The 23,050-nt window shown below is 46.3% G+C and overlaps 2 protein-coding genes across 3 annotated transcripts in view; both read right to left on the reverse strand.

Annotated features, from left to right (window-relative positions):
* Positions 1-23,050, reverse strand: part of LOC149372236 (uncharacterized) — a 223,121-nt gene that overhangs the window by 131,902 nt on the left and 68,169 nt on the right. The gene's annotated exons all lie outside the window — the stretch shown is intronic.
* LOC149372237 (uncharacterized) lies at positions 8,130-9,521 on the reverse strand. Its single transcript, XM_089568050.1, has one exon. It carries the CDS (start codon positions 9,408-9,410, stop codon positions 8,130-8,132), a length of 1,281 nt encoding a protein of 426 aa, XP_089424176.1. The 5' UTR covers positions 9,411-9,521.

Raw genomic sequence — 23,050 nt, forward strand, 5'->3', positions numbered from 1 at the left:
CTTAAGGCAAGTAGTATCCGCAGATCCAGGTCACGTCAGCGGAATAACTATAGATTAATAAGAATGGGGTGGAGAGCGCTTGGCAGGTTCGCTCAGATCGTGAGTGGCAGTTTACCAATATCCCTCACGAGAAAAGCATAAAACAGCTGTATCTTAATGGTACTCACCTATGGGGCAGAAACGGGGAGGCTAACGAAAAGGGTTCAGCTTTAGTTAAAGACAACGCCGTGAGCTATAGAACGAAAAATTGTAGGCGCAACATAAAGAGACCGGAAGGTGACAAAGAGGGTCAGGAATCAAACGCTGGTTAATGACATCCTAGTCGAAATCAAGTGAAAGAAATAGGGTTGGGCAGGGCATGTAATGCGAAGGCAAGTTATCCGATGGTCCTTTAGCGTAACAATCTGGATTCTAAGAGAAAGCAAGCGTTTCTGGGGGAGGCGGCAGAAAGCTAGGTGGGCGGATGGGATCAGGAATTTGCGACGATAGGGGGCCCGCAGCTAGCACAGGGCCATGGTCAGTTGGAGAGATTTGGGAAAGGCCTTTGTCCTGTAGTGAGCATAGTAAAGGGTTGGCGGCGATGGGGGGGGGGGGGGGGGGGGTAGGCAGGCGCCATTTTTATGTGACCAGTGAATACTGACACAAGAAGGCGACGCTGGTTGCCGCCTTGCTATTTAAAGCGTGTTGGCTTCCAACGTCTCGCAGTCTCCGCTAGAGATATTTCGACTGGACTCTAGATTCTCTTTCCACTTAGATTTAAATCCTGATTACAAAACTGTCATGCTGCAACACTTCAATGAATCCGTCAATGCCGACTTTTGCTCATGGAAGTTAATATTATAGTTTTAGCAGAACGGGCGGAGATTAATAAACATAAGAGTCGCATTGAAGAGACTGGGGAGGGGTGCTAACTTTCAACAATGTGCCATTGGACGGAAATTCATAGTCATAGTGCAGTGAATCACTGGGCATGCGCTAACATGCGCTGACTGAACTGATCTCAAAGGGTCGACTGGATGCTCGTATAAACCAAGAAAAAGCATGTGATCTTCACGCGAAGCCACCAACGTGTCATTGATGCAATCTTTTCCTCTTTTCTTGATATAAAACGCTCCTCAAATTTTATCTGCAGGCTTAGCATGTGTAGTCTGGTGAGGAAAAAAAAACCAATGCAACCAAGATTTATGCGCGCGTACAAATTGCATTCATTAGATTATATGTACGCATAAACATTGCGGGGTACCCAGTATAAACTCGAGTACAGGCTCGCCCACCTAACCGTTCCTCTTCCACACATGGCGACCACATTTAGTGCAGTAATCCCCGTAACGTATGATCGTTAGACTTAGCTCCCCATAGGATCCAGCTTTCAAATACTGGTTTCTTGGTTTCACGCCAGAAAAATCACGTGAAGACTCGGCTTCATTCTAGGAAACGGGCTCTTCTACAATCTGCGCCTGTCGTAACCACTCGCGCCGAATTCTTAAGAGCTAGGTTGCGCTCCGGCGCCTTCGGTGCCGAGATCAGAAGAATGCGAGGGCCCACTTGACCAGAGCGAACAGGACCGCATTCAAGCGTCACCCTCCGTGCACGCGTGCGTTTGCGTGGTCGTGTTTACCTGAACGCATCCGCGAACATGTGCTAAGTGTACGACAGCTGTCGACGTGCTTCAGAGCGAGCGTGGAATGCTAAGCGTCTGCCCCTAGTTGCCGGGTCACAGCTGTCAGATCCCAGGCGATCTGTGCTGCTCGTGCTAATGCTCCGAACCAAAACAAATAGCGCGATTGCAGACCCCCCCCCCCCCCCCCCCCCCCCCCCCAACCCACCGTTTTCCATCATAGCTTCGCTGTAATCAATAACATGTGGCCCTGTCCTCCGAACACGCTTTCTGGGAGCTACTGACATAACATTTGCTGCTCTCGTATCTGAAGCGTGAAAAAACAGGAATGTAATCGGTATGCATAAGGTTGAATTGCTGAACATACTATATTTGTATTTGTCTTGTTTTATTTCTTTTCCGTTTGTTCACGTTCTGCGTTCTGTTTTCTTTCCCGAAGGCAGATGCCAAGCGGAATATTAAGAATTTTACTGTATGATCCTAAGGAAAGAAGACTTCTCAGAGCGCATTTCCAGTTTGCATTCTCAACTGCATTAATCGCATCCCCCCCCCCCCCCCCCCCCCCCCCCCTCCTTCGAGCGCGTCACCGATGCAGGTCTTGTGGGGGCAATAGTATTTCTGCACCTGTCTCATGAGTTGGTCCTATTGCCTATCGAACTGAGCCCGATAGTGGCTCACTGCGGGGAGGTGCGCACTCGCATCTGGTGCAGGGTGACGCGCTTAGAGTTGCCACCGACAGATGACGACTGATTGCGTATGCGCAGTAAAAAAAATATGAGTCACACCTTTGGCGCCCCTGCTCCTTTCGAGTATTTTTTTTTCTTGTTTATGAAATCATAAACAATTCAAGTGGAAAGTCACAGCAAATGTCACTTTCCAATTAGTGCAACCATCAAAAATCTCCCGTGTGATTCAGAAAGTTGTAATTTACATGAGGTGCGTTACTTATCGCGAAGAGGCATCTTGTTCTAGCTCTCGCGACAAATAAAGCATGGGACCGTTGATCATAGACCATTAAACTATAGACACAGAAGAGTGTAGGTGTAGCTACAAGCGAGCTGATGTCACCATTAAGGAAAAACTCCAACGATACAGTGCAGTTGACAGGGCAGAACAATGCAGTTGTGCATTCGTTCTTATCGGAGACTACAGTCAACTTGGCATTATTATCATTAATTTAAGTGATTAATGTCTTCTTCAGTGCAATTCACTAAAGGACAGACTCGACATGAAAGTAAATCCCAGTTTATATTATGACGAGGAGACAAGCGCTTACTCGAATTCTCGGGGAAGCATAAAAACATGAAAATACGTTAATTTTTATTTTGACCGCACGTGAGGATGGCCATACGTGCAAAATAAAATAAAATAAATTTTCTGATGACCCAAACAGATATCCCAACGAAGATTCAAACAATGTACGAATGCAACGTGTAGCAACATAGCAAACGACCGATTAAGAACGCGTGAAAATGGTCCCCAAACAGTCAAGGACGAAAAAAAACTCATTCGATTGTTCTGAAGCCGAGAAACAAAGGGTAAAATGCTGAACTACACTCGGTCACAGCAACACTGGACACTGACGTCAAAGCTAAAGAGTATCTTCAGATAAGAGCATTCGCTTGGCAGGAAGGCTCTCTGCAGTCGCTCTGCTGTTAGAGTGTTTCCAGTATATCGGTTGCGGTACACATCCCGTAGGGTTCAGATTTAGAATGTAAGGAACTCTGCAGTGGTTGATAACGAAACATGAAGTAGGAAACACAATTTTTGTGTCGTTTTATTCGCAACCGAGCATGTCAAAGTATAGAGGCTCTTTTCAGCGCTCTTAAGGTGCCTGTTCAGAAGTATGGTTTGTTCATTAGTTCTGCAGTAAACGGTGTATATCATGGGGGGGGGGGGGGGGGGGGGGGGGAATTGGAGACTCTACAATACAAGCCAAGCCATTTAATCTAAACCAAAGCTTTTTCTCGCACCTGAAGAAATGCAGATCAATTCATCTCTTTATCGGGACGTGATTCCAATCCGTTTGTCAGTGCATGTTGTGCATATCGACATATATTTTTACTTAGGGCTAGCTCACAAATAATTCGTCGTAACTGCTAATGTGGTGACTTCGGCGACGCGAAGTGAACGCATTGGCGTATAAGAGGAGGCGGGCCGGTCAGATGTAAAAGGAGATAAGGGTGGTTAGGTGCAAAATATTATCGTACATCAGCGAGGAAGTGCGTCGAAAGGGTGTCAAAACGCAGATAAGTGCAACGGCAACGCAATAGTCACAAAACCTCTATAGCCACAAAAGTCCATAATGTCGCCGATATCAGACAGATAAAACAACAGGCTATTATTTTTCGTCGTAATAGCGAGGATAGGTCGTTGACACGACCAAAAAGTGCGCTAGAAGCAACGATAACAAAAAAAAAAGAATGTTTGTACGAGAACAACAGGATGAAGGGGGAAACATCGCCGATGGTTGAACGTCACGAACACCAGCAACGCACTGCTTTTACCAAACAATCTAAAGCTGAAACATACCTCAGCCAGCCCATGAGAGGTCGCGTGAAAATTTTCCGTCTTGTACTTTTAGTAAATTCTCGAAAATAATGAAGAAGCTTTAGTTGTAGTTTTTTTTTGCAAACATAAATGACTTCGCAAAGCTTGGTGAGGTTTATGGCTTTGCTTTCTGTCCAGTAACCAATACCATTATCACTACTTAAAATCATGGGACATCACCTGCACGCATCGTGCAAACAATGACACCACAACACTTCGAGACTATCTGCGAAGCGCTAAAGAGGAATTCGCTCCAGTTAAGTCATAACTTAATGTGTGTGTACTCCGCACAGTTTTATCATAGTGCATAAAGTCTAAAACTAGCGCGTCTACCAATAGGCGCCAAGTGCACCTATATCACGCTGGCACCCGTCGCACCGGCGTCATCTACGCATTCGCATTTGGCGGCGCTAGTAAGCGGTCGCGGTACACGTTCTACAATATGCTAAAGCTATCTGTCGCGGTGAAGTTTATGGAGCTGTCGCGATAACTTATTCACACAGAGTGACGCGAATCCTCAGTGTTTGCCTTCTGAAACTGCACACCCACAAGTTACCGTACATCGCCAGCCAGAGACCCACTGTTTACTAAGCGTCCAAGAATGGCCTCTCCTGCGTAGGCGCCAATAACGTAAGGAAAAAGGTCGCCGCTCATGAATGGAGGCTGGCGTGCCACTCCGTCGAAATGAATGCGCAAGCCTCCCGTCGTGCCCCAAAAAAGATGCGCTGGCGCAAAAGCTCGCGTGTTCACCGGTCTTCTTGGCACAAAGGGGAGCTTCGCCTCAAATTGCTTTCCTATTCATCACGGAACGTGGCCGTTACCAGGGCTACGGGCGTATGTTGCCTCCTTTGACCGCGTGCTCTGTTTGTTTTCCCCGGCCGTGCGTTCGTGTGTATCGCACCTGCCTGTCCGCATGTTGTGGGTAGAGACACAATATTCTGCGCTTATGTGCATCCAGGGGAACGTTCTCGGAAGTGGCGGCCAACCAAGCTAGGACAACAACAGCGTGTGGGAGTGGCCTTTTTGCATACCTGCAGGCTGGACGCCCGTGAATGGTGCAGCGGGCATATAAAAGAGCTATTGACGGCGAAAATGCAAATGCGAAGATAAAGCTCAAGAGTGTGTGCTCACCCTTTCATCGGCTTTAGGCCCTTTCTCCGCGGCCTCATGACGCTTGCCACGCGACGATGTCGGTCATATCACGCTTGCTTGCGTATGCATTGACGGGACAAACTTTTTAGAGGGGTGACTTGATACGATTGCGATGATTATGTTTAGAGGGTGCGACGAATTATCCACGCAAACGGTTCCCTGCTGATCGTAGTGGGTGCTGTTCGCAAAACGTCACTTTGAAATATTAAGCAGAAATTAGGGGTGGCAAACTCAGAGAGTGCCCTTCTTTCTTGTTGTCATTTTTATTTGTTTGTATGAGCGCTAGGGGGGGGGGGGGGGGGGATGTATATGGATGAACCGACTCTGCTGATTCGCGGACAACATATGCGAGATTGCAGCAGGCTTCATGCTGTCTGCTTAGAAGAGCTGGCAGGGTTTGTACCTTCCTTTTTTTTCTGGGGTTTAATGGGCTAGAAAAAACTCCTTGTACTTTCAGAACAATTGCTGCAATCGGTCACGTGCGAAAGAAAGATTGTTCATTTACAAAATTTAAAATACAAGGCGATAAAAAGGCAAAACGAATATGCTGCTCCCGATTTCAATCGCCCAGGGACGAAATTTCCCACTACCAATCAGCACGCTCTGCTTACGAATGCCTTTTCCAGACAGGTGCGTACACAACGAGGTTCCGTAATCCTGGCGTAATTGTTTCTGTTTCGAGTAGGAGCTCAAAAGTTTCTTGCCGAACTCCTATCTCTTTTTTTTATTTCATCTTTTTTTCCTCTTTAGAGAAGGAAGAGAGAGAGGGGGGAGATGGAAGAGGGGAAATGCTCGTCCATTGATCTGCTGATGTTGTGTTCTTTTCGTTTGGACCTTTCCCTAACAGCACAGCGTTAATCTTGACGGGGGCAGTTACTATATATTTTTCTTCTCATAGCTTCCCAGACTCCTCTGTACACGCGAGCAAAAAAAAAACAAATTTTTGGAAGAATCAAAGGCGCAGTAACGGTCTCACTTCGCAGGGGAGAACTCGACTGCGCCATGAGGAAAGAGATTGAGGTGGGAGTGAAAGAAGAGAGAAAGAAGAGAGAGAGAGAAAGAAGAGAGAGAGCGTTGTGGAGAGCTCCAAAACAATAGTTTCGGTCATCTGAAAATCTTTAACCTGCACTGATATTGCACTCGTATCACACAGATACAGTGATGGCGTAGATGCACAGCACCCGCCTAGCGTTCAAGATGTCCTGGGCTCGAATCCCTGCCCACGCAATTCTCACCAAACTAAATCAAATCTGCGTGTCGATGGAATTGCAGAAACGTGGAGGCTAAAGTAAAGGGCTCGGCTTAAGTTAAGGACACCGCAGCCAGCTATGGAAAGAAAAATGATAGCTGTGACGTTAAGAAACAGGAGAAAGGCAAAGTGGGTCAGGGAACAAACGCGTGTTCATGACATCTTGGCCGAAATCAAAAGGAAGAAACGGGCTTGGGACGAGAAAGTAATGCTAAGACAAGATAACCAATGGTCCTTAAGGCTAAGGGACAGGCAAGAGAAGGCAAGAGTAGCAGTGGGCGGCAGAAAGTTAGGTGGGCGGATGAGATTAAGAAGTGTTGCGGGAATAAGGTGTCCGCAACTGGCACAGGACAGGGATAATTGGGGAGATATGGAAGAGGCTTTTGTCCTGTAGTGGGCGCGGTCAGGCTGTTGATGATGATCCCGTCGTACAGCACACTGGCGGCTTTTTTCGTTTTGCCTCCTACGAAACATGGCATCAGCGGGACCTCACTTAACATTGTGTTAAGGAAAAGACGATGATAAATGCACGGCGCGTGCACTGGTGTATATAGCAGTCTAACATGTGGGATCACTGAGCGCTGTATCCGACACTTACTCACAAAATCCTGCACAAACCCACTTTCATAAACCCAAAATCAAAACAGACATTGGTCACCAGTACATTTAGTCGCAATAGGGCCAGGAGTCCAATGTATAAAGGATCCCGCAATGCTAGTGTTTTCTAAATGCTTTTCATATGTATGACCAAGCCATAGTACATTCCTATGTCTGTCTGTTGGTCATTATAGCCACGACGAAGAAGTGGTTAATAAATAATTGTTCTCTCCATACGACACATCTGGAAGTCAATAACCTCTCGGAAACGAAAAAAAAAAGCAAATGTGTATATCTGCTCCGTGCAAGCGCTTACGTAGGAAGGAGTCCGCAAGTAACTGGCAGAATAGAGCTGCCGAGAACAGCGGCCATTCCAGTGTAGAAATAATGGATCATGGATGACTGCAATGGTTTGTTCCTAATGAGCTCTGCTCTGTAACAACCTTCGGTCCCGGCCATTTACGGGCTGTGTATTGCGCACGCGGAACAATATTTCACTCCGAGAAATCGTAGAGGACCCTCGGCCATAATTATTGCATGTGCGATAACGCGCATAAGCACGTAATGCTGCATTAAATATAGTGTTGGAAAGCTTGGCTTCTCATCTGCTGTGCAATAAAAGTAATGATGCTTTATTGCCGCTTACATATAGATAGTAGCGACTAGCCTCACTGATCTTTAATGTGTGGAAGCGCGGCTAAACTGGACATGATTGTCGCTCTAGTCCAGAGCCAGTCTGCAAAAGATGGCGTAGTGCATAACAATTAGAGCACGACACAACACGCATAGGAATAAAAAATGGGCTATTAAACACAACTGTCCTAACAGAAAAAGAAATGTTACAATAAAAAGAAGTTAACGAATGCAGCAGGCAATGAATTTACGCAGCGTTAAAAAAAGAAAGTAAGGTGCGCAAAGAAACCATATACTGCGTTTAGCACCGAACATATTGTTACGGGGATGTTACGGCGGTAAGTCTGTGTTGGCGGCTGCTCTGAGATGGCCAGCACTCAGCTCAGACACCGAGCCTGCAGAGGACGGTGAGTAACTGCGGTGCGGAAGAGGTGAGCGAGAACGGTGGGCTGTCGGAGAGGGAGAGCGGCTGGTTCTGCGAGGAGGCGGTGTGGACTCGGTGCTGGGTGGGTCATTCCGAGGCGTGAAGCGACGGGGTCCATAGTCATAACGGCGGTCGACGTAGGGCAAAGGTCGGGGAGGTGCGGACCAACGGCTGCGGCAGTGGCGAGAGATGTGGCCTACGCGCGAGCACGTAAAGCAGATCGGCCGGTCGTCAGGAGTACGCCACTCATCGGGATTGCGATACCTTGTGTAACTTGGGACGAAGGTGTTGCGGGCCGTAGCAGTAGCGACCACGGGCGAGATGGGGCTCGCACTCCGTGGTTCGACGGGACGATGGCTGGAGGGCATGCCCAAGTTGGCGACCTCCTGGCGGACGACAGCTTGAATAAGGGATATTGTGGCCAGGGTGTTGTCCGACAAGGGCGCGTTGGTCGTAACAGGAGCCAGGGCCTCCAGTTCACGGCGCACGATGCGAGTCACGTTGTCGGGGTTTGAAGGCTGCCTCAGTGTCGGCAGATCCTCGCACGTGGAACTGGCAGCGGTGTTAGGCAGGCGATCAAAGCGGTGTGCAATGCGCCGGTGCTTGGCCTGCTCGAAGCGTCGACACACCTGCAGAACGGAGTCAACCGTAGAGCAGTCCCGGCATAGAAGAAGGTGGAAGGCATCGTCGGCAATGCCTTTAAGAATGTGGCCTACCTTATCGTCCTCGGTCATGTTGGGATCGACCTTTCGGCACAGTGCCAAGACGTCTTGAATGTATGTAATATATGATTCGGAGGCCGTTTGGGCGCGAGCTGAAAGTTCTTTTTTGGCAGCAAGCTGACGGCCAACTGGTTTCCCAAACAGGTCGCGGAGCTTCTGCTTGCAGGCATCCCACGTGGCAATCTCTTCTTCGTGGGTTTCGAACCACACGCGTGCGGTGCCGGCAAGATAAAATATCACATTGGCCAGCATCAGCGTGGCGTCCCACCTGTTGTGCTGGCTAACACGCTCATAGAGCGAGAGCCAGTCCTCGACATCCACGCCATCTGTACCGCAGAATGTGCCCGGGTCGCGAGGGTGGGCTACGACGACAGTTGGCGTGGCAGGCGCAGACGGAGGGGCCGGGTCGGTAGTCATCTCGCCCGTTCGGCCCGTCGTCTCGTCGGCTCGTCGGGTCGTCGGCATGTCGGCTCGAACCCGCGACCTCCACCAAAAGATGTTACGGGGATGTTACGGCGGTAAGTCTGTGTTGGCGGCTGCTCTGAGATGGCCAGCACTCAGCTCAGACACCGAGGGCCCAGCTACCAACTGTCAACGTTGTCGTCGTTCAGCGCACCGCCACTTCTTCGTTCACGGTCCATCGGTAACACTATCGAGGTATTTGTATTAATTACAGATCAATGGTAGAGCTCATTTTTCTTGTTCTTTAGTTTGTACAAATGACGTATGAACCATTTTTCATTTATTGAGGAAAAGCTGATATTTATAAAGAATTTAATGAGACAAAGTCAAGCTGCATTAGCAGGCTCGATTGTTATTATTTGTAATTATTTTAGTTATCAGGAGAACTCCGGTTTCTTTCATGCAAATAGCCAATAGGAATATGGGAACAACAATTTTTAACTTCGGAATTAAAAGCCGACATTTACTGCTTCAAATGTGTTGAAATTTAAGTATTTTTTTCTTTGGTAATCTTTCATACTAACGCTTGCCTAGAGATCAACATCAGCTAGAGCTCTACTAACAATTCTCTAAGCATGTTCTCTGCTCGATATGGTTTTCCGTTTACTTTCACTTCCTGTTCATAATTAATCTTGTTGTAAAATACTTTTCCTGCTAGCCTGATTGCTGATTTGTCGGTGGATTAATGGTTAGAGTGCTCGGCTACTGAGCCACAAGAACTAAGGCGCGGCGACCGCGTTTCGGAGCAGGCGAAGAGCAAAAGGCCCCCTTACGCTGAGCGATGTCAGTGCACGCTGAAAATCCCCTGGTAGTTGAAAATATTCTGAAGCCCTCCATTCCGTCACCTCTTTCTCTCTTTCTTCTTTCATTCCGACCTCCCTCCCTTTCCGCACGATATGGCTAAATATCGCACTGAGAAATGAAAGTGTTACTGCACCTTTCTATTCTCGCTAGCATGAAGCACCATTCTCACGGTGTCAATTTATTCTTGCCTTCCCACAATGTATTTTGAGTTTTTTTCCTATTAATTGTTAGCCTGCCAAGCAAATTGCTATAACTCTTGACTAGTTCATACTTAATAGATTTGGGATGCATATTTATTCAGGGCAAAGCAAGCATGATGTGTACGCAAGAATAGGCACCACAGATATTATGTGTGACATCCTCACAAACAAGGATCGTGTTTGACGTACCCGTTAAACCATCGCCTTGGTTTTAGTGCATTTGTTTCCTTTCGCGATTCCATTCATTTAGTACAAGGTCATGCAAGTAAACGTAGGTGTTGGTCTTGACTCAGTGAATTAGGGTCGAGTTCCTTTAAAGCATTACAAGTTGCAAAAGCTCTGCCACATTTTTAGCGTGTAGCGGGCATTTATTTATTCCTTTTAGCATGTGTGCTACACTACGAACACATAAACTTCATTCGCCTTGCATTAACAACTTCCCATTTCTCAGTCCACTTAAAGTTACCGCAGCGACTATTCCAACGGAGTCCCGAATTGGATGCCACATTGTGTTATTAGACATTTAAAATTTTATTATTAAAATATTATTAAATTTAAATGTTGCTAAATTTTATTCAATATTCAATAAATAATAAAACTAACTATTAATTGAAATATTAATATAAATATTACTGACGTAATAAATATTCATTAAATGCTATTTATTAAAAAATAAATATTAATTGATGTATATAAAAAAATTCAATATTATTAAACCCAAATTTATATTTTAAATATTACAATTAAATTTTTTTTAATTTATTGTTATTACACTACAACCCTAATAAAGAGCCCCATGAACGCCCTTTAAATATCGGCAGGCAGCTTAACGCAACGAACATGAAAAAAAAACACACAATAAACTAACTAAAGTTACTTCCAGTTCTCTTCTGCATCGCGTGCAAAAGTGGCAGCACCATCGCAAGGGAAGATTCGCCATCTAAAAACCAGAGTTCGCATTCTTTTCGTGCTCCCTCGCATTCTGGCCCGCAGCCCATCATTGTGTTCGCCGGGCTCGCATTGCAGGACATGAAATACGAGCTGTGGAAGGCAGCTTCACTGTGGGGGTCGGCATTTGAGGCGTCCTTGCGCGTTGCGCTGGGAACAATGGCGCCTGTGCAAAGCACTTTGCTCAAAAATTGTAAGGCGCGCCACAGCTTCGCGCCCATGACTGCGGGTGACATTTTGTGGCCCGGTTTCTGCGGGGGCGTCGTTCGCCGTTTCAGGCCGCTTGTCAGCGCAGGCATCCTGCCATTACCGAAGCGCAATATTTAACCCTGCGTAACAATGGTGAGGTCCTATTGCGAGCCCTCTGGTTTTCCCCATCGCACCACTTCTGGTGATATAGCTCCCCAGTTTATTTATTCTTGTTAATTCTGTTTGCGTGAATTCGCGAAATTGCGGAAACTATCTTTTTCGTGCCAACGAGTAAGACACTTTGTTACAGAGCGCGGCATCCTTTAAACTCTTAAAAGTGGCGTAAAAATTAAAAATTTTGAGATCACTGCGGTGACCCGCATTGGAGCAATGCGAAAGCAATACGTCCACATACTATATCGATGTCCGTGTCTGTTCTGACGTCCATGTACTATATCGACGTCTATGCCTATTTTCACGTCTAAGAGTATTTTTTCGCGTTTTTCGTGCTTCATTGAAATTTTTCCCACGGCAACATTTTATCACACACCGTTTATCCCAATCACACTTTCACACATTCATATTCAGAGAGCGACGTCATCGTACGGAAAAATTTGGGGGCACATTTTGCTGACGCGACAGAGCCATATAATGCTCTCGCATTAATAACATGTCTAAGATTACGAAGAGTATCAATCTTCGGGCACCTTCCGTGGGTTGTTGTCACTGATGGTGATGATGATATTATTTAATTTTAAGGAATAACGAGCTTGGTAGAGTGTGGATGTGAAGGAAGTGTTGAGCACAGTTAGGAACCAATAGTTTCATGCCAGCATAAACCATCTTGCTGAATGACGCAAGATGCGTGTACGAAACACGAAGCTGTCCCAAATTAAACATGTACTGGCCTACCACAGTGATAAATAAAAAAAAATGCACAGGCGCTCGATTTTGCGCGTATTACTTAACAAACTAAAGAGCGCAAAAAAACTTTCCCTTTCCATCTTAAAGCAATTATTCGACGTCAGGGAACTTAATACATCCTAGCGTTCAAGATTGTCCAGTCTGCCTGATGTAACGCCAGCGTAAGCATACATGCACCCTTTGAACCTAACCCGTTTGACAGTAGTGGGCACAGTTAGCTTGAAAATCAAGAGGAGTCGTCACAAAGCTACTCCCACCGAATGCCGGTAAAGCCAGCGCCTGTATGAGCAGGGTTCTAGCCAACTAAAGGTACGTTTTTTTTTCTCGTTTAATTATTATTATTTGTGTATCAGTATATTTATTTTTTTATGGGGGAGTCTTGGAGGAGCGCAGTTGTTCTTAGACGCCATCTTTATTTCTCCCATAGCTTCATGGTTTCAGTGACTATGGTGTAGGTGTTTTTACTGCGATTTCAGAGAACCTGCTCCGCACCTGTATACATCTAATTTTGTATTCAGGATCAGTATTTGTAGACAAGGTTTGCCAGTTCAGAGTAGGTTGAAATATTCTCTGTAAGTTGCACGGATTCGTTACACTGATTTTTGCTTATTTGCTACAAGTTACACTGATTCGGCACACAGTTACATTGGTATGTTAGTATGCCTACGGCGCGACTTCTACACTTACATCGGCATCGTGGAAGCGATCCGAAGCTGCATTTTGAGGCAATTGAATTCTGCATGGCTCCTATGCACTTGTACCGTTGGTCAGCAGAGCATCTGACGTCAGAGCCAGAAATGGATTACTTGCTCACGATGATCCAAGATACTTTCAGGTGGGAGATAGGATACAAGTTGTTCGTTTCTTGCAAGAGATAGCGTTAAGCATATCGTCTTCCACGCCTATCAGAGAGCGAGAGAAATTACGGAGCAACGCTGACACCGCCTTGCCGAGCGGCTCAACGCCCAGCATTAAGCAAATATTTGCGGTACTCTCGGGATCTCGTGATTCGGCTTAGTGTAGATACGTCGTGCTCGGCGAGCCGCAGAAAAACAGAGAAGACACGGTGTTTGCGCTTGTGCCACAAGTATAACAAATAAACGAACGCAAAATATCTGGTTGAAAAATTTCTGCAAAAAAATATAATAGAATACAGCTACAGCGCAATATGCAGTGTTTAACGAGGCATCTCTTCGGTCGCCCTTTCGAAAGCATCAACGATGGACGTTGATCGGAAAATATGACAACGGCAACAAACTGTCAGCAGCCTTTTTTTTTTGTTCGTTTCGGTAGTAAACTCTCGAAAAGGCCGGCGACTCTAATAAGAACACATGCTGTCCTAAATCAAACTTCCGCTCTCGGAACTTTTCTACTTTTAGTCATGCTTTCTTCGAATTTGCTTTTTGATATTTGCATTATGCAAGCAACGTTGCTGTTGTTTGGTTTATTGGACGCAGGAAAAGACAAAGATTCAACGCGAACGGTCACATACGTAATAAATATTGTGAAGTAAGCGTGGCACCTATTCGTAAATACTTATAAGTATTTGTAGAAATCGTAAATTTTCTTTGCCCCTTATAGCAGATCGTGTGGCAACCATGGAAAGTAAAAAAAATGCATGAACTGCCGCGAGAATACAATATAGAGGCTAAAAAAAATATCGTGGAGCATTTGTTGGGTAAAAAAAAAAACTACAGTTTTGGGCCGAACTGGGGTACGCATTATGATGCTTGTCAAGCTGCTCTTCAGCAGATTTTTTTTCTTACGTTCCCTTGTTTTAAAGAAACGTATTTTCTTTATCTGTAAAAACAGCAACATGACATAGAAAAGAAACTTTGTGTCATTCCACTCTCTGCACCGAGTGCGAGAACGACACAATGTGTGGTGTTTTTTTCTTTGTTCACCAAAGCCGCAATATAGTTTGCAGGTCAGCCGTTCGACAGCCTGCGTTGAACGGTTGGTTTTGGGGGTTTTCAGCCGGTTGCAGGCAGTTTTCTTTCTTGAATTAAACCGAAGCCCTAATACCACAGAAAAAAAGCCACCGTGAAAAAAGTGGGCAAACAACGACTCCAAATAGTGTAGTATTAGCTGACATTAGCCCTGTACTCAGCACTGCGGTAACTATACTGTAACTTTACTTCTAGCACATTTTTATACTCATAAGATTTCTGAGAAAAAAAATGAACAGTCTGCTTTGCGTGCCTGCAGCCTTTACCGCCAATAATGATTGCATATATTAGACATATTTCTTCTCACGGCTTTGTCTTCGTGGTTATATTGCCACGTATCATTGTAGTGTTTGTTCGTTCACGCTCAAGGCTGCAGGAAAGGGTTGTTATCACTTTTGTTCGTGGCGCGAGAAGCGACCAGACTAATCTCGATTGATCGCAGCCATGAAGGGCTGCATCTAGGTTTTTCTAGATTACTGTAGATGATCTTGTCCTGTTATCTGGAAGTTTCCTTGCCGCCTTTAAATTGAGCGATGCCGCGAGCGGCGGACATTCGTAGTTCGACGACCGACGAGCACGCTTGCTGCTTACGCCGCCGCCGAGTGATTCAGTTCTTTTGCGGGCGCAAGTCAGCCCAAATAAAGAGCTTCGTTTCCAAGACTGGTTGGTGTCTTCCTGACTGCTGGACTGCCGTCACTAGAACGTGACAATATGTGTGAGGAATGTGTTTCACATGTCTACTCTTCTTGAGATAGAAAAAAACAAACAAGAAATATTCGAAAGAAAAAGTAAACAGGGAATATTAGACCATATATTCTACTATTCGGTTCTGGAAAATCTACAGAACATCTACAAAGCACAATGGTTCGCTTGCGTGAGAAAATCTAGGCACAATAAAAGAATTTTGTTACTCTCATTTCTACACTGAGTTTGGTCTGCCACTCCATGAAGGGAATAAGTTGAACATCACTTGACCAATGAGGGGCTGAAAGAAAAATAAATCACGGGTGGTCCCCTCTAACGAAAAGCGGTCATTGCGCGTCGCAAGCAAGGGCTAACCGCCCCATTACTTGAGCTCCGCCGAGCAGAATCACCATCTCTTTGCGTTCTGATTTCCGCTGTCCTTTTGGGCGGTTGCTTCCTGTCAACGACGGCACTAGAAAAGGCTTAGTGTGCAGAGCTAAATCCCCTAACCACCTCCCTCGGCCTGTTGAACTTAACGTGTTGTCGTCCATGGCAAGGGAAACCAATAAAGAGCACAAAAAGAGGAGCGGATCCTCAAAAAGCGGGTCACCACCGCAGAGTGGATCGCGCGTCCTCTGAAGAGGCTCCATTCAAGCGAGCTTGCTTGACGGTGGCCCAAGGTTGGACAGATGTCCGGTCGATCGCTTAATCGTGTTCCGCCTTGTTCCGCAAGTGGGACGGAACTGCCGGGGCCATCGCACCGCGCTCTTTGCTACGATCTTTGAAGTCCTGGCTTCGACCCACCAGCCGGACGCGTGCATCGATCCGTTTAGGGCCGCCACGCTGCGCGCAGCGCCCATTTAAACGAACGCCGCCGCCCTTTTCCCAACGCTCCGGTGTCTCCTCCTTGGAATTTTCGAAGGCCTTGTTTATGCGTCGAACCCTGTCCTTCGCCGCGCTACTTTAATGCATTGCGGCAAAGCCCTGACTGTCTCAGCAGGACATGGAAAAAGATCGGCTAGTTAAAAGCTGAGTGAATTCAGACAGACACTGCTCATGGTCCTGAATGAATTTATTTCAGCTCCCTTCTTGAACGAGAGCAGGGCTCCTGGCTTGCTTTTTCAAAAAAAAAAATTGGTTCCTGAATTCAAATTAGGAAAATGGCAGACAGCGTAGCCCGAGGCACAACTTTACTAAAGATGGTGCAAAATTACAGAAGGGATCAGCATACATTATGGTCGTTGCATAACGCGTTCATCCCCGTTATTGTAGTCTTTCTGAGCGTGATGATGGGGCGTTTCCTTTGATCTTCTACAGCACCATTGTCTCCGCGATGTGAATTAGCTCCGATCGGCACGAGTTTCGGATTTGATGGGCCTAGAGCTCCAGAAGTAGCCTGCTTTTCCTGGGCCAGACAGGTAGGCAGTTTTTCCATCCGGCTCACATGTCAGTGCATGCAGTTATGTAGTTTTGTTACTTGCAATAATGTCTGTAAAATCGCATACATTATGTCCATAAGGTACACGAAATTTAAAAATGTCTCGCAAATGTGCTATTATTATCCACAGGACTGCGCTGAAATTCTTGGAACAGAAGAAGAAAGTACTCTTAGTTTTCTCATTAAAGGTTATGCTGAATATTTAATGAGATATTATGCACGTTCTAAGGAAATGGTCTGCAGTGCTGTACGAAAATGTTCGCTTACAGAATTAAGTCCTGAAAAATGAATAAAAGGAAGATGTAAAACAGAATCGCGCAGATTCGTAATAAAACGCAGATTTCACCAAAGATGGAGCGTATTTGCATACAATAAACGAAAAGAATGCCAAAAAAATTAACTCCGCCGAAGCTTGGAGCCCTACATAGAACTTTTTCCTTCGCGTAACCAGCACAAACTTGGAACCACCTCACACATTTAGTTTCGAACATGTTGCCTAGGGTGCGTTTCGCCAAGGAAGGGAGATTTTTCACATTATCTGATTTAGTCTCCACTCGACGCGCTGTGGAACTCTTGTCTAATCTGAACGCTGGCTGATTTTTTACTGTTTTAACAGTTCCATGTTAGTATTATCATGTAGGTCATTTGACAGCTTTGATTGCCATGACGCTTCCTCCCGCATAGAATCAGGTATATAGTAAGACGAGTGATAGCACCAATTAAAAGGTAAGAAGCTGCTCTTTTATTAATTAGGAACCTTTAGAAATGGACTGATTGTTGTGTTAGTAACGCCACAAAGAAGCTTTTATTCTATTAAAGTTGACCACAGAGCTGAATAGAATTAGGCAATAATGCTATTGCAATGAAGAAGGCAGAAGAAGGCAGAGCGCCAGCACCAACGACGACGAAGCGATTTGTGCGTCCTCCGATTCCGGCGGCCGCGCGCGTGGAGAGCTCGAGCTCGCTCTTGGTTCTGTTCTGGTGCCGCCGCTACTCGAACAGCCTGTGCCATCGTTTCGCTGCCAGTCCTTCGAACTTGCCAATAAACCCCTCTTCACTATCAATTAATTTGGGCATAATTTAGAGACAAGTGCTGTTTTTCGGAGAAGATTCTAAGCCTAATTTATGGGGCAACAAAATGGCGGTGTTCTCAGAGGTTATGCGTGCATTGAATGGTGCCGATCTGTCTTCAAATGGAAGGGGCCAGCTCCCGAATCGAAGATGCGCTGCTACTCACTCACTTTAGGCACTCTAGAAAGCTTTCCTATAGTAAATCCGCGCGAAATTTTTATGATCAGTAAAAAGTATCGAGACCCTCGAGTTATGTGCGTACGGCACCACTATGCTCTGTGTAATATGCTCGTAAGAAGACGTTATGAAAATGCTAGCGAGCGCTGTCTTTCGAATCTGTCGCACCCAGCTCTGACAGCGCTGCACGGATTTCGTTGCAGTACGCGCGTATCTCACGTGCGGCAGCTACGAGCCAGCAAATGAGACGCGTCGCCCCGCACACGACGATCAGGCGCTCGCAGCAATCACACGGCGGACTCGGTCGGGGCAGAGCGGCTATTGCCCGCCAGTGGGCGCAGGGAGAGGGTGACCCCTGCTGCTGCGATGCGCGCTTCCCTGTAACGCTTTTCTTTTTACTTTTCTTTGCCGCTGTCATTGTTGTTGCTGTGTTGTTTTGTAACTCGAACTCGTGCACAAGGTTGGAAATGGAGATGAGACCCACCGAGGAGAGGAGCTGGGTCGCTAAGCGGAAAATACCAGGGCGTCTTGAGTTCTTTTATCTCTTTTTAATTTTTCCCTCTTGTTGTGGCTGTCACTCTTCGTCCAGAAGCACGAATTTCCTTTGGACTGTGCATTTGAATGTCGGTGTCTCGCAGTTGACTCGCATCATGAGGGCGAAGGTGTATTTCATGCAATAATTTCTCAAAATAGCACTGTCGCATGCTGTTTTAAAGAGGTAAGTTTACACTCGATCGAATAGCAGTGTAACAGTAGAACATAAAGAAAGACTAAGGAAGTAACTAATAAACCACTCTCCCTTTCATTCGACGTGATGTTTGTATCTGCCAATCACCCTCTCCCCTTCTTATGAACTATGTTACTCTTTTTTGCAGCCTTCTTCTTGCAGACGCGCTTGCATTAGGAAACATAGCATAAAAATGTCGAGTATAAGAAGCGATAATGGCTGGTCTCCCCTATCTCTTAACGCACTGTTCTAGTCTTTAATTAAAAATACTAGAAACTCAAGAGGAAATGGTGCTCGTGCCAGAAGCCGTGAGGAATTTTGTTTCTACTCTCGCTTGAGCCAAATCTGTGTAGTAATTACGTAAGAGAAAGTACAACAACTAGGCAAACATATAATGAAGAGGCCAGTGAAGAAAAGAGGGAATATAAAGAACACATGGCGGAGCTATAAATTTCTTTATATTATTTTACCTGAGGCAGTGACTTTCGTGATTTCTTTCTGATAATAAAAAGATAGGTTCTTAAATTTTTTTTCTGTATGTGATGGTTATCAATTCAAAGATTCGTTTTCTTTTCGCTATGCGAGCACGGCAAAGTCAATGTCGCTTGATATTAAAACTCAATTATATTTTAATTTTGTGCTTTTATTTCGTGAAAAACAAGGAAACAGCAGTGAATGTATAAAGGGAGTAATTACTAATTAGCATCCACCCAAGCGCAGGCGTACAGCTACAAAGGAAATCTATATATACAGTTGGCACACAAACTTCGCATACTTAAAGAAAAACTCCCTCCTGGCCCTGGTCCTGGTCCAGGGTACGAATTATTCTATAACTACGAACTTTGTGTGGAAGCTCTACATATAGCTTTCCTTTGTAGCCGTACGGCTGCGCTTGCGTGGATGCTAATTAGTAATTACATCCTTATTAAAAACCTCCTCCACCTTGGGCGATGCCCTTAGCACATCCGACCAGTAGTGAATGCGCTGAAGGAAAATGGCTGATTACCCCTTCTAACACACAAAAGAAGGCTGTATACAGCTGGTTCAAAACAATTTGTCTCGTGCTTTTCTTTTTCTGTCGTACGATGTGGGTGCTTTCACTTTCCGCTTGTTCATTTTTTTTTTAAGTTGTAGAGTGTGTACAACTGAAAATATGATAACCTTCGAAGAAATCGAAACAAGGAGACGCACAAGGTAACGAGTGCTCTGCTTGAGAAAGCGACTTCTCCAGAGTAAATTTTCTTACGCGTAAGTCAACTGCATCACATCGCAAGCCCAAAGACGGCGCACGTCGGCTCCAGTGTCGGAAACACCGCCTTTCTCAGGTAAGTAGGGACGGCGCACCAGGTGCGGCGGGCAATCTTCCAGCGTGTGCGGACGCAGAGAGCGAGCCATGTGGCGTCGCCAAACTGCTCGTTTGCGATAGAAACAGCGCTCAAATAAGAGGCAGCGTCGAAAGGTTCGGCGCACGCGCTGTGTCTGTCAATACGACCTGACAGTCGTTGCCGCGCTCCGCACGGAACGCTCGCATTGCTCGCGACGCCTCTGCATCCCGTCGGCCATTCCCACAGGTTGCTGCTCCCCAGACTGCGTTCATTGCTGTCGGCGTTTCGTTTGGTTTAACTTTGTTTCTTTGTCCAGGGCCGACGGCAACGCGCTCTCTGGTGTGTTGGAACTAATTGTGTGGGCGCTCCCGCATACGGGCCGGCCGGCACATAGTGAGCAGGCGGGGCGTTAAACCGCGGTCTCCATGGAAACGGGTCTTTATAAGGCCGGAGACCACGCCGGTTTCTGGCCGCTGCTCCGAATCTAGGAGGAAGTGCAAGATGACAACGCGAGGGAGAAAGAAGTAAAACAAAGGAGAACCGCTTTCGCAGCCACTATACGACCGGTCGTGCTACCCACGGGCAGACCTTGCCTCCCGCCCTGCTCTCTCGGGCTAACTACATACGACCGGGCTTAAAACTCGGCCCCCACAAAGCTGGATTGGTTCGCGCTCAACGCGGGAGCGTTTACGGGAACGACGAAAAGCAGAAGCCTGCGTACCCGCGAACGTTCCGGCATCCCGTCGTCACGGGTTAATACGATGCCTTTCCAACCCCGCCTGGGCTCTGAATTCGCCGTAAATTTCGCCGCGTCAGCCTTTGCCATTTCGGCCTTTGACGACGCCGTTTCGACACGACCGCGAACAATTCGATGCTTTCACGGCACGCGGGTGCAAGCGAAACTGCGGCGGCTGCCTCTTCCTGAAGGGGCGTGAATTGCACCGTGCCGAGCAGATGGGGTGCATAATATGCGGGCCTGAATAAGAAGGGGTGGTCTGAAAAAGCAGGTCTGCATCGCTTCTCCCCTTTTCCCTTTTTTCTCTCCTCTCATTTCCCGATATGTAGCCGTTTAGGTCTTCCCGTGTGTCTTGCTTTCCCTGACGCAGCGAGACAGAAAGATTGCTCGCTCTGTGTATACCGCTTTGCCTCGTACCAAGCGTGGTGTTTTCTTCGTCCTTATCCGCGCACTGGTGTCGCGTTCCCGAGAAACACGGCTTCGGCGAGATCGGTCGGAGCGAAGGCAAATGTCTATGGAGATTTCCTAGAATTGAGCGCCGCGAAGAGCGCGTAGCCTGGCGTTAGCAAATGCGGAGGAGAGCACATACTTCTAGATGGCGTTTGTCTCGCGCTTCACTCCAGCACGCTTCCTTGCTGTTCCCGTCGCCGTTGTTCGCGTTCGTGCGAGCGGCTTCTGTCGTTTTCTGCGTTGAGCTGAATTCCTGAAAAGGCGTATGCATGTCTGCCGGCAGGAACAGCTTTGGATGGTCTAGTTGCCATTTGCGTATTCATGACCAACGCTGTCGTTCCAAGAAATAAATCGGGTGGCGTTCTAGTTCCTATTTTCGTCATTGTGGCCCGCTCTACTTAGCTGGTCGCGCTGTGTCCACATTACGGACCGCATTGAATTAGCCTTAGGGCAGAGTAATAGCGTAATACAGGGGAGAACGTTAAGTTAAACTGCACAAGATTAAGAAGAAAAAAAGAAATGTTTTGAGAAATCTGCCCCAAAACTAAGGGACGAATGGTTTCTGCTGTAGGCGCGCATTACCTCGCAGGACTTGTGGGCGCACACAACGCAAATAGGTTTGATTGCGTTGTGAGCGTTGGTCAAAAGTTTTCACGCGTCAAGGTTTGGGGTAGGGACATGTAGTCGGGCTCTTACAGCACCCCAAGTGCTTCAAAGGCCTGAGGAGGCAGAGGACGAGAGGTCTATTACTGCTGAGATACTGAAAGTTTCAAGCGCACCTTAGGCTGCCACTGCATGGTTGAATAAAATGCCCAGTGGCCTGAGAACATTTAAGCCAAGGTTGGTAGCCACTCGCAAGCTTATCTCGGACGTCCAAGCCCGCCCCTTACGGCTTTATGCGGCGGATAAAGGAAGCTCACAAAAAAAATTTGGCAGGTTTTGGAAGAACAACGAGACAAATGGATGGGCGTTTGAAGTGCGTTTCAGTTAAACGTGGAGGTGATTGTACACAGAAAACTGCGCTGCCACATGTTTCCAAATTCGGTATCACATACAACACAGAGGAGGAGTCAGCTCGCGTCATCCCACTCTCTGTTTAGCAATACCCCGGATTTTCTTAAGAAAAGAAGAAGCAAACAGAAAAGCCTCCTTTCTCCTTTGTAACCCTCTTACTTACTGGTGACGTATTTCATCTTTTTTTTTCGGTTCAGATTTCTCAAACTCGTAGACGAAATTCCATGAAACGGGTGCCGTCTTTGAGGTTTTCAGGTTTCAGCGTGAAATCTTACTGTCGCATCTAGGGAGATTTTCTTTTCTTTTTTTAGCTACTGTATCCACCTTCAAAGCTTCGAAGCACGCAGGTGCTCACAGTAAGTGCTTTAATATGTACCGCCGTTCCCTAGACTGCAGTGAAAGGCGGAAATCCTGTGTGAAATTCTCAAGTTGCTGCCTACCTTCCTGCTTAAAAGCTGTTGGTTTCGTTTTGAGCTCCCCTCCCATGGGCCTGTCCAAGGCTGCCACTTTATCATCGAAACGCCTCAGATGTGCACGCAGCGTGAAGTGCTTTTACCGACACACCGTTCAAGGCGCCTTAAAAGCCCGTTTGCCACTCACAAGCGTAGAGCAAAACAAGAATAAATATTCATGTGACGCTGCTCTACCGTATCGTTTCACAAGCTTTTCCTCTCCATTGACGACCGTTCGTATTTGAAACTTACGAAGTGCTTTTAAAGTGGCAGACATTTTTTTTTTTTTTTTTTTGCGCGAGACAAGTTTTCGGGATACGCCCGAAGGATAAAAAGGAAGAAAAGTTGTGCAGTGAACGAATAATCGTTTATTACTTGTTTGCTTCCAAGATTTTTAAAATGTTTTTCATCTAATTTCCACTGCAGGCTACTGTCTTTTCAAATTGACGTTCATGACCTTTCTCTCCTGTAATACCTCTTGATTTCAAGGCTTAATGACTAAAAGTGTTTAAAAAGTAATGTAATATAAAAGTTTCTACGTCTTCCCTTATTTAT

Source organism: Amblyomma mixtum, chromosome 1 (genome assembly GCF_055824585.1).
Source record: "Amblyomma mixtum isolate Tamu chromosome 1, ASM5582458v1, whole genome shotgun sequence".
NCBI classification, from domain to species: domain Eukaryota; kingdom Metazoa; phylum Arthropoda; class Arachnida; order Ixodida; family Ixodidae; genus Amblyomma; species Amblyomma mixtum.

Coding starts and splice junctions, on each gene's coding strand:
- LOC149372237 (XM_089568050.1), bottom strand. CDS start 9,410: ATGCCGACGACCCGACGAGCCGACGAGACGACGGGCCGAACGGGCGAG.